General features: G+C 38.9%; 1 protein-coding gene across 3 annotated transcripts in view; it reads left to right on the forward strand.

The window, feature by feature from the left end:
• exosc9 (exosome component 9) overlaps positions 1-7,432 on the forward strand; it is a 65,948-nt gene extending 58,516 nt beyond the window's left edge. For all 3 annotated transcript variants that reach the window (XM_048596150.1, XM_048596154.1, XM_048596160.1), the window contains one exon: positions 5,357-7,432. In XM_048596150.1, the coding sequence (XP_048452107.1) occupies positions 5,357-5,456 (100 nt within the window). In that variant the 3' untranslated portion in view covers positions 5,457-7,432. The remainder of the gene's footprint in view (positions 1-5,356) is intronic.
• The last annotated feature ends 5,271 nt before the right edge of the window (positions 7,433-12,703 follow it).

Raw genomic sequence — 12,703 nt, forward strand, 5'->3', positions numbered from 1 at the left:
GAGGAAATATCGAAATATAATGGTCTATGTCAATAACATGGAGACGACAGGGGAGAAGGCCTTACTAAGCTACAGCAGGAGTTGGAACTACATTAAAAATCTAGAAATTGTTATGCTGGCCACATGCTAATTATCGTTGACCAAAAGAACTAATAGCTGCACTTTGAGATGAGCAGTGAAGCTACTTCATCTTTTGATGCACAAGCTGGAAGTGCCTGAGGTTTGTTTTCAACTCACTAACAGGGAAGTATGTTTTAGTTGTTAGAGATAGTAGGAACTGCCGATGCTGGAGAATTTGAAATAACAAGGTGTAGAGCTGGATGAACACAGCAGGTCAAGCAGCATCAGAGGAGGGTCTAGACCCTAAACGTCAGCTTTCTTGCTCCTCTGATGCTGCTTGGCATGCTGTGTTCATCCAGCTCCACACCTTGTTATCTATGTTTTAGTTGTAATAATTTTAATTTTTTTATTGGATCAGAATTTTAATTATAGCCCCCAGTACCTCCACTCCATCATTGTCAGAAGCAAAACCTGAGAGATTTTTCCCTGCTGTTTGCAACATCAATGGGACTGTCAATTTGGGACAGAAATGTGGTAGTCATAATGGAGCTGTTGGGAGAGCATGGGAAGGGACTGGGACTGCCTGAAGAACCTCCCATTGATTTTTAAAGGACTATGCGAGAAGCCCTAAATAAATCATTGGCCAGCAGTAATACCAGTATTTTGTATCAGCCCAAGTTCCTGCATGACAATTCTCAGTGGAATAATTAAACATGGACTGTTATGGAGCCTACTTGGATATGCTGCAAATTCCTGATTTGAGCATAATTAGGATCTCTGGAGGTCAGGTCCTGTTGAGATCCTCTGGTGAATTTCTCAGAATTTCACACTGTTGGTACTGCAAGATCTGTGCCACAATGTGATATTAATATTGGTGAATGAACAAATGGTTCACTCCATTGGATACTGATACTGGAAGAAGCTGTATTTCTGAAATAGCTTCACCTGATTCAGAATGGGATCAAGATCCCAGTGGTAGGTAAAAAATTAATTATAAAGGTGAGGATGGAACTTGGGAACGTAAACTGAGAAGCAAAATATTGTATTACAAAGAGAGGGAACAATGACAGGAAATGTTTTAAAGAAGTGATTAGAATTCAGAGAAATGTATTTCACTTTGAAATAAAACAAGGTCAAACTAACCAATAATACACACCATAAGTGTGTAAAAAGATGTGTAACATTGAAGCTAAGGGAACAGGCATGTACAGGCATTGAACATTTAACATTGCCCATTTTAGCATTTTTTTGCTTTCCCACCATTAAGTTATTGGGACCAGTGTTCTTGTTGCACATACCAAGATTTGTATTAACTTACCTGACTCAATTGCTGCCATAGAAAATCAACTAGAAACTGAAAAGGTAATAAAGAATGTTTAGAGATAGTAGGAACTGCAGATGCTGGAGAATCTGAGATAACAAGGTGTAGAGCTGGATGAACACAGCAGGCCGAGCAGGAAAGCTGACGTTTCGGCCCGAAACGTCAGCTTTCCTGCTCCTCTGATGCTGCTTGGCCTGCTGTGTTCATCCAGCTCTACACCTTGTTATCAAAGAATATTTAGCATGGATTTCAAAAGGGTAGATTGTGCTTCAACCTTATTGAATTATTTGAAATAACAAATAGACAAGGATAATGCATTGGATATGATATTCATGAATTTTCACAAGGCGTTTGATAGATTCATGACTCAAATCAGCGCATGTGGAGGTAGGAGACCAGCAAAAGGTTGAATATCTCAAACTACCAGAAATAAAACAAATAATTTAGGGGCTAACTATAGTTAAACTGGTGTTAGGTGGCACAAGTAATGGGAAAAGAAGGCAGGCTTCACTTGTGTAGCGACTACAGTGCTATGGCTCTAACTGTCACTTTCAGGACGTTGACATTATTTTTAAGATGTAGTCATTCTTATAATAAATGAAAACTGTTAGCCAATTTCCTTACAGAAAACTCAGTCAAACACTAACGTGATTATAATCAGATCTGTCTGTGTGATATTAAAAGAAGGATAAATATTGGCCTGTGTTGAAAATCATGAAGCACCTGGACAGAGTAGATAAGAAAAAGGCTGTACTTGTTGGGAGAGAAATAGAGCTGCAAAAAACACCAAATTAAGATGATGGGCCAAAGAAGCAACGGCAACATGAAGGATAGCTTTTTTCAGAGTGGTTAGAATTTAGAATGTACAACTGGTGTGTTTTGGGGGCAGATTTAATAGAGGTCTTTTTTTTAAGAAAAAGAGAATTGAATAATCATTTAAAGAAAAAAATTCCAGGGCTACAGGATAAAGGCTGGTGATTGGTACTAGGTGACATGCTGTTGCAGAGAGCTGCTGCAGACCAGACAGAGTGAAATGACCAGCTTCTGTGCTGTGTAACCATTGTATAAATCTAGGATTAAGGGCAAAATGGTGGCTCAGTGGTTAGCACTGCTGCCTCACAGCACCAGGGACCCAGGTTTGATTCCAATCTTGGATGAGTATCTGTTTGCACGTTCACTCCATGTCGGCATGGGTTTCTGCTGGATGCTCTGGGAAAGATGTACAGGTTGGGTGGATTGACCATGCTAAATTGCCCTGTAGTGTCTAGGGGTGTGCAGGCTAAGTGGATTAGTAAATGCAGGGTTACAGGGGTGGGATGTTCTTTGGAGGGCTGGTGCAAACTCAATGGGCTGAAAGGCCTGTATCTGCACTGTAATTTTGAGTTTATGACATTGGGAACATCTCCACTGCTGTTCTTCAAAATAGTGCCACAATATGCTTACCTTAGGAAGAAGACAGGACCTTGATTTAATATCATCTATAAAAGATGGCATCTCCAACGGTGCAGCATTCCCTCAATAATGTGCAGGAGTGTTAACCTGAATTTTATGTTCTGATTTTTGGAAGGGTATTCAAATTCGTAATCTTGTAAATTGAGATGAGTGCCTTCAGTTGAACCGCTGCTGATGTTGGAACTACTATTAATCAATACTTAAATAAACAATTTGGATTCTGGGATCAGATACATACTATCAAGATTTGAGACTGATGATAAATTGATTATTATAATTAATACTGAGGAAGAATGTGCCAAAACACAAGTCATTAATTAATCTTGCCAAGTGGCTATGTAAGTAGCAATGTTATTCAAAACAGAAGTTTGAGGTGGTATATTTTAATAAACTAAATAAGGAGCCACCTAATCCTTGGAAGATGAGTCTAAACGTGTTAGCACAAAGGAATGAGTATTTCCAAAAAAGATGTATCTTGTCAAAGTTTTCCATCTTGCACTTATTGGGACAGCTTGCAAAGAAGTACTGCTGTAAAGGAAAACCATGTTTGTATGAGAAAACATGCTGATTGGTTGACATGGAAAATTCACCAGTTAATGATAACTGACAGTCAAGCAAGGATGTTGTTAAACTTGAATGTTGCCAGGGTTGGAGGGTTTGAGCTATAGGGAGAGGCTGAATAGACTGGGGCTATTTTCTCTGGAGTGTCGGAGGCTGAGGGGTGACCTTATAGAGGTTTATAAAATCATGAGGGGCTTGGATAGGGGAAGAGTCAAGGTGTTTCCTCCAGGGTAGGGAAGTTCAAAACTAGAGGCCATAGGTTTATGGTGAGAGGGGAATGATTTAAAATGGACATAAGGGGTGACTTTTTCATGCAGAGGGTGGTGTGCGTATGGAATGAACTACCAGAGAAAATGGTGGAAGCTGGTACAATTGCAACATTTAAAAAGCATCTGGATGGGTTTCTGCATGGGAACGGTTTGGAGATATGGGTCATGTACTGGCAAGTGAGTCTAGATTAATTTAGGATATCTGGTTGGCATGGATGAGTTGGACCGAAGGGTCTGTTTCCATGTTGTACAGCTCTATGACTCAATAACTGCCAAGATTTGACTGGTTTTGGTCACGGCATTGTTCTGAGAAAAGAACCTTAGAAAAAATGACACCTACTTTGTTGAGTTGAAACAAACACAATATACGTACATGTTCTTTCTGTCCGCAAAAAGCAGGCTTCTGTTTCTTGTGTGTAGCTTCCAGTATACATAAGTGTGCTACACTGTGAGCTTGACTTAAATTAGTTGCAAATGCAATTCCTGGCGTATTCGGGGTTACATAATAAATGTGATTCCATTACTGGATAATATCACAGGCTGGTTGGAAACAGTCAGTACCTTGCTTGTCTGAATTACCCAAAGGGATATGCCATTTCATACAAATGGTCAGTTGTTTTGATGTAGGGCCCACATACCTGGCATTACACTGGCACTGAAAATCATATACCATATCATTCATTTGTATGATGGGCAGAACAGCCTCTTGTCTTGATAGCAGTGTCCTTAAGTCCATGTTGCTTCTGCATAGCAGCACATTGAAACAGATAGCTTTTGCTGTTATTCAAGTGTTTGGGATACCTTTAACTTTCTAAGGTAATCTGGGGTAGACTGGGTACTTTACAGCTCTAGAAGTGATGGTAGGCCTGTTTGTAAGTTTGCACAATACACAGTGAGAAATGATCTGATCAGGCCAGCCACTATCCCGCAGGATGACTTTGAGCCCTATTTCAACATCATCGGGCTTGCACAGTAAACAAATGACTCAGGTCCTACTTACAAGGTTGCCAATAAGGCCAACTGATAACACATGGACATGCAGGAACCCAATGTGTATAGGTTTGTGGTGATGGGTTTCTGGCAGACTGTAATACAGAACCTGCCCCTTTACTTAACTACGACTTCAAGGAGAGGGAGCTCATTTGACTGCTCCGTTTCAGAGGTTGAGTGCAAACGAGTCCATTAAGCCATCTAAGGAATTTCCTGCATGCAGCTATGAATTCAACTGTAAAAGAAATCTAAGGGTACAGATCCAGAAGTGATGAAAAATAGTCATGTGGATTAACAAAGCTATGAAATGTACAAACATAACATTAGGGTCCATAGAGGAACTGAATTCCGAAGCAGAAAATTTAAATGTTAAGCTTGTATAGAACCTTGATTTAGACCATGGTTGTAGTGGTATGCTTATTTCTGGTTTGCATGTTTTATAAAAAGGGTATAGAAATACTGGAGAGAGTGCAAAAGACCATTTATGAAGATGAGACTAAAACTGAGTGGCTAAAGTGACCAAGACTGACCAGGGTGGGGCTCTCTTTCTCTATAAAAGGCAACATTAAGAGGTGATCATAGAGAGGTTTTTAAAATTATAAAGGGGTTAAGTAAGGTAGATGTAGATGAAATCTGTAAGTCAGTAACACACTTGAGTTAATTACTGAAGTTGATGATCTAATGTTTTTATTTTATCCTTTAGAAAAATAAATTCTGAAGAAATACCACAAATATCAACAAGAAAAATAGTACAAAAAAACAAAAACACGAAAAAACAGAAGAAGAAAGGAGGCCAGCTGTGATATTACCCGTCAAGTAATTTGATGATGGAACCTTCTGAATCTATGTATAAGTGCATTACTTTGTCATACATGTTAATGTGTTATCGTTGGAGGAGGCATATAAAATTGCACCGTTGCAGGTGTTAAGAAATGGATTTCAATTGATATTCTTTACATTTACTTATTTGTAACAAGTGACTGTATTTCAAATATGTAAAACTTTATTTGGATAAGTTCATTTAAATAGTCTTTTGGGTCTTTGCTAACCTTTTATTGATACCTTGTTGACTAATTGGCAACTTCTCAGGGGTTTTAAATTTTAATTCATTATGTCTGTGGTTATTTTAGCAGTTCCACCTTTGTTGCTACTTAATGGTTCAGCTTAGACCTTCTGCCATTTTTGCAGACGTTGCCTACGAGAGCTGTGAAGTAAATTTTACCTTTCCTCAATTTTTCAAATTTGCCTTTTTATTCCTCCTTTCAATCAAGTTTATTAATACGCCTGAATGTTGACCTGTTTAAGTTTATTTTCTTGAATAAAATCCTGTAGAGAATTTTGAAATTGACTAAACAGCTCTAAAGCACCGTTCTTACAATTAAAGCCTTGCATGACCATTTGGAATCTGACCATTATGTTTAATTGTATTTTCTGTTTGAGTTTCTGTTTTTATGCAGAGTAATGAACGACAATTAGCATTTCTGACATCCCTTTTTCATAATAGTACACCTACTGGCATTTTACAGGCATAAGGAAAAATGAACACTGAGCCAAGGAAGAAGATATAGAGCTATTAATTGATTCTTAAGGACCTGTATTAATAGGGCGGTGATGGTTTCCCATGGACCTTTTTGCCAGGAATTTATTGCTGAGATGATCTCGGTTATGTTAACCCACTCAATTATTTGTCCTTGCTACTACTACGGAAGGGAAAATTAGGTGGAATTTTGAGGAGGTGGGGCTAGGTAGGAAATCTGAAAGGTTGCTATCAGGTCAGTGAGATGATTTTTTCCTGCTGTGATGTGATCTTGCCAGATGTGAGTAATAGAAGTGATGATGGGTAACAGATTAGTGGCAAACAGATTGCAGCACCACAGGTAGAGACTGGCAAATCCTTGGAGGACTTTCAGTGACAATCCCTTTGATCCCTTGCATGCCACACCTGCAGGTAGTGCTGTGGAGGGAATCCTTCTCCGTAAAGAAAGCCTTGCAGCTGAAGCCCCACATAATCTTAATGATTCTGTATGCCATCTACAGATGTCTCCACCTTAAGGAGTGCTCATATTCTGCCTGTTGCTGCAGTGCCTACTACTTTCATTGGAGCTGCTGGCAAAACATCTGGGTGACTGGCCAACCTCTGTCGTTAATTGGACAGCACTCTGAGGTTGCCTTTTTCATTGGTCTACAGTAAGTTTGAGAATGTAGGCAATTGGGCATCATCAGGAGATTTGGAATTGACTTTTGCTCCTGGTCCCTCTAACTCTTCATGGCTGGTAAGATTCATAAGGTAAAGTTGCCATAGTCCAACCCAGCTATCAATCTGCTTGCTCTCTCTCTCATTAAAGCAAGACAATAGGTGGTGGTTTAACCTGGGGGACACCAGACCTCAAAGAAAGGGAGAAGTTAGGAATGTGGGAGCTTCATAATAACCTCAGCCAGTGTTGGAATTGAATCTGCATTGTTGGGGTCACTATATCATAAACCAGTCATTTCACCAACTGAGCTAACAGAACCCTCCATAACTGTTTAGATAAACAAATGAGTGTTTTGTATCACTAAAGCTGCAAAAATTGTTTACTTTAATATTCTCACTTTGCAGACTTTTATTCAATAAACTTCATTTATTTTTCAAGCTTAAATGATACTGTATTGTTGTGAAACATGTTTCTTTTTGCTGCTGGCTCCAGGGAAATATCTTGTATGCTTTTCCTGTATCGTACAGTTTTGTGGTAGATGAAAAGGTAACTCCATGGTTGATTAAATTTATTAAATAAGTGCATGTGAAATGTTAATTTTGATTTGTTCATTGACATTATATAATAATCTCTGGCCTGCCAAGGGAATTGGCGTGTCAGTTAGCTAAATCTGCTATCTGGATGTAATAAGTGATTCCACCTTTAAGGTAACTTTTTAGAACTATCTTTTAAGTAAGCATCTAATCCATCATTACCTTCCATTGCTAATACGAGGAAAATCCCTGGATCCAGATAATGGTAACTTTACTGAATATAGGTTATACGAGTTGGGGTGTCTTTTTTTTTGGAAGACCCCAAAAACAATTTAACAGCGGCTTTAACAAACTAAAATGTCCCTAAGTATTTAAAGTAGCATTAGAAAGTTAAAAACACTGCTATCACAGCTGGTCAAAAGGTAATCAAAGAGAAAGCTTTTAAGGGGTATTTTAAAACAAGAGTTTTTTAAAAAAAAAACATTCATGGGATGTGGATGTCACAAGAAGGGCCAGTATTTATTACCTATCCCTAATGGCAAATGGTGGCAAGTGTCTTTAATTCTTGCTGTCCTTGGGGTAGAGCTATACACAAGGCCATTATGGAGTTCCAAATTTTTCCCAACAACATTGAAGGAGTGGTGATTATATTTCCACATCAGGAGGTGGTGTGCTTGGAAGAACCTTGCAGGTGGTGTTCCCATGTATCTGCTACCTTTGTCCTTGTAGGTGGTGGAGGTCACAGTTTGGAACGCGTTGTTGGAAGAACTGGTCGAGTTGCTGCAGTGCACCTTGATAGACACTGACCCGACAACTCAAACTGAATGTTAGTGAGTGGATTATTGTTTTGTAATTAAGTGCCAGTTGATAGAAGGGATTGTCAACAGTGCTATCATTTCACTTAAGGAATTTAAGCAAAAGAGCCAGAATATTGGATTTTAAAAAAAAAAATCAATCTCCAAAAGTCACGAATGATACTGAACATTATGCAATCAGCAAACATTCTCCACTTCTGACCTCATGATGGAAGGTCATTGATGAAATAGTCATACAGCACAGAAACAGGAGTCTTTGGTCCAACCGGTCCAGATTGACCATAATCCCAAACTATACTAGTCCCATGTAGATGTGCTTGGCCCATATCCCTCCAAACCTGTACTTACCCAAAATGCCTTTTAATTGTTGTAACTGTATCCATATCCACCACTTCCTCTGGAAGTTCATTCCACACACTGTATAAAAAAAAAAAAGTTACCCCACATGTTCTTTTTAAATCTATCCCCTCTCACCTTAAAAATATGCCCACTAATATTGAAATCCCCAATTGTAGGGAAAAGACACCTGCTATTCCCCTCAACCTCTTACAGTCCAGTGATAAACATTCCAGCCTATTGAGACCCTATAACTCATTCCTGGTAAACCTTTTCTGAACTCTCTCCAGCTTGATAAACTTCCTATCCTAAGCAGAGTGCCCCTACCTCTGAGCGAGGAGGCCTGGGTTCAAAGGCTTCCTGCTCTACAGCAGGTCAGGGTAGTGTACAGCAAATAATATTGGAGTATACAACAATGATCAAAATTGAAGGCTGTGTAATTGAATGTATGTAACAATTATAACAATGCATGAACTGACATCAAGTAGAAGTAAATGTATGATCTGAAAATTATCAAAACAAAGTTGCAAGATGACAAAGGCCACAACCTGAATATATGGGAAAATGGCAAGGAATGACAAAGAATAATGGAGATATTAGAGTACAAGAGAAGGCTACCTGGAAATATAAAAACAGATTACCTTTTTAAAAACTTGTAGAAATGTTGAGCATAAGGTAGGCAATCATCCTCTAGAGGGAGAGTCTGGAAAATAATAAAGGAAAGTGAGAAAATGGCAGTTGCACCTCCTCCATTCAAGAAACAAGTAGACAAAGCAGGAAGCCAAAATCCACTTATCTTAACATCCGTTAAGTAATGAATTCTAGTATTTTCCTTGAGAGGTTGTAGCTGGGCATTTCAAAAATCAAAGACAACAAGGTGTAGAGCTGGATGAACACAGCAGGCCAAGCAGCATCAGAGGAGTAGGAAAGCTGACATTTCGGGCCTAGACCCTTCTTCAGAAATGGGGGAGGGGAAGGGGATTCTGAAATAAATAGGGAGAGAGGGGGAGGCAGATAGAAGATGGGGTGTAGAGCTGGATGAACAGTCTCCAGCATCGGCAGTTCCTACTATCTCATTTCAAAAATCAATGTGGTTTTGAGGAAGAGAAACGGTTTATCATTTAAGAATTCTTTGAGAAAACAACAAGCAACATAGATGAAGGGAAACTCATGTAAGTGTTGTATTACCAGAGGGCATTTGACAAGGTCTACAAAGATTACTGCACAGAACAAGAATGATGAAAGACAGAGAAGGGTATATGTGTAGGGATGTGACATATTAGGCAACCAATGCTATCCATGCTAATAGGAAAAGGTATAAAATGGATCATGTTTGGCGTAATGAGTGTAATTCCACATCAGTATAATCACAACTTTAAAGTGACTTGAATGATGTTTGCTGAATTTGCTTAAATATCCATCTTGGCATCATAAGTAAGTTGTGAAGAGGACATATCTATATGTCTTTGCAGATTCCTTAAGTGAATGGGTTGAAAGTAGCAAATGGACTATAACATGGAAAAATGTGAATGTGTTCATAGAAAAGCAGCATATTTAAATAGAAATATTGCCAAATTCTGTAGCACGGAAGGATCTAGGTGCATGAATCAAAGTTAGTGTGCAGTTACAGCAAGTTATTCGGAAGGAAATTAGAATGGTGTATTTTATTACTAGAGTAATGTAATATAAAAGGTTGGGATGTTTTGCTACAGGTATACAGTGCATTGTTGAAAATACAATCAGAATGCTGTGCAGTGTTGGTCTCTAATAAAGGATATAGTTGCATTCAAATAAATGTACTACAGATGCTGGTGATCTGTAATAAAAGTGCTAGAGAAACTCAGCAGGTCTGACAACAACTGTGAGGAGAGAAAAAGTTAAGTGAATATCCACACTATGCTTGTGTGTTTCATTCACTGCGACATCCCTTCCGGATATACCCACCATGTAGTAGTTCTGGGCTTCTGTTCCATTGAAGTCATACTGGACTCAAGTCAACTGTTTCTCTCTCTCCACAGACTTTGCCAGACCAGTGTATCTCCAGCACTTTGCTTCTGGTGCAATCAATCATTGAAGTCAACAACGAAAGGTAATCCTACCGAAACAGAAAAGATGCCATGGGGAAATTCTCTCGGGTTGATGCTGAAAGCATGTTACCCTGTGGGACTTTCATTACAGGATATTGCTGAAAACTAAGGTATTTCATATTTAAAACAGATGAAGAAAAAGTCAAGATTAAGAGTCTTTGGAACTCTCATCCCCACAGCAGGGTGCAGGGAGGGTCACTGAATATTTTTAAGGCAAAGGGAGTTAACTTTTTGAAGTGAAAGGATCTCTGTTAGGTAGAAAAGTAGAGTTGAAGTCACAGCGTCAGCCATAGCTTATCAAATGGCAGATCAAGCTTTGTGCAATTTGGCAGTGGGTGGGGGGTAGGGGGTGGAGTTGGTAGTGCAAATGGTCCATTCTAAATTTGTATATAGATCATTTTGCTCAAAGACAGCATGCATATTAGAAGTAGAACAAATACATACTGGAATGGAAAAAGGCAAAGTGTAGTTTCTTCTAGCATGATGATAGGAGACAAAAATTGGAATGTGGTACCATGGCAGAGGCTATGGCCAGATAAGGATGGAAAGGGATCATTACCTTTTCCATAATCACATAGGAGGGCAAACATATCCTATTTCAGGTGTTTTGGTACTGTAATAACAGTGGAAACCTCTCAAGGGAATTCAAATGTAGAGCACTGGGAAAGATGAACAGATTTGAAAGATATGTTCAGTTATTTGAGGAACAGGATGTTGGGAGACAGGGCAATAGTTTGCAAGGGTGATGGTGTAAAAAGTGTTCTTTGAGTGGGGCAGGGCAGGGTTGTGAAGATGGCAAATTTAGAAAAAGGCAGGGAGATAATGGTTCTCTTTCTTTAGGAGGGAAACAAGATCAATTAGCATGGGAGCCAAGAAGGGAGACTGGATGGTCAGCTATTTGGTGGGTATAAGTTTGAGGAAGCAACAAAGGTTAATTTTGTTAACAGAGCAAAGGGGAGCTTTAAAGGAAGTTTGGCCTAGTGGGCTGGTAGAGGTGTGGGAAGCAGCAGCTACATTTCTCCATCTTGGTGACAGATCAACAATCATGTTTATCTTGCTTATCACTAGAGTTGAGGATAATGCTAAAATAATTAGCATCTGTGTACATGTAGCAATCTTAATTTTTAATAAAACCCAAACTGTCTTGTTGCTGTTTAATGATCTAGCAGGATGACTAAACTAGTTGCCCATCATACTCTTACAAGTCTGTGATTTGGTGCTTAAGGGATTGTAGATAAAAGGACTTGCTAGGTTTTACTTGAAACTCGGACTTTAAGAGGCATGGATACAGTTGAATAAGTCAGTTGTGGTAGCAAGCCAAAGGCTACATTTTTGACAAATCCCAAGGAAGTAATGCTTGGGAAGATGAAAGGGTAAAGTGAATTCAAGGAAGTCAAAAATATCTTATTGGGTGATAGAAATGGTGGAAATATAGAGACCACAAGATGAGAGAAACAGTGAGGCAGCTGTGAATGTGAATGCCATAAACCTTTGGAAGGAACTAATGATGGATGTGAAGCAGAAACAAAATTTTGGGTGTCGAGAAAAATCAAACTGACTTCAAAATAGTTCGATCACACCTTTCAGTATTTTGGAACCAGATGCTCAGGTTTTCTGAAAAAGTGATCTGCTGCTTCACAAAAGTTGAAATGAGTTGAAACAATTGTTCAGTAAAACCCTAAAAAGTTTTGTTGCTAACTTTTAGCAGTTAGCAATCAAGACAACTTGCTAGTCTTTTTTTTTTTTAAAAAAAACAATGTTGGTTTGTCAGTAAAAAACAGCTGATGATCAATAACATTTTTCAAAAATGTTGCAGATCTGAACACCCTGTTTTTAACAAGGATTTTCATGGGAAAACCCAACATAAATGCTAATATAACTAAGTGATTGGAAAAACTGAATACAGAAGAAAGGAGTCAAGAGCAGTCCTAGTAATGTGGATGTGGTAGGTGAGGCTTTTGAAGAGGATTGTGGTCACACTGTTAAAGTGTGCATACTGATCAAGAAGTATGGATAGTTTAACAGTCAGTTGCATAGGATGTAGAGATATTAGGAACTGCAGATGCTGGAGAATCCGAGACAAC

The sequence above is a fragment of the Rhincodon typus genome, chromosome 1, assembly GCF_021869965.1.
Source record: "Rhincodon typus isolate 14 chromosome 1, sRhiTyp1.1, whole genome shotgun sequence".
NCBI classification, from domain to species: domain Eukaryota; kingdom Metazoa; phylum Chordata; class Chondrichthyes; order Orectolobiformes; family Rhincodontidae; genus Rhincodon; species Rhincodon typus.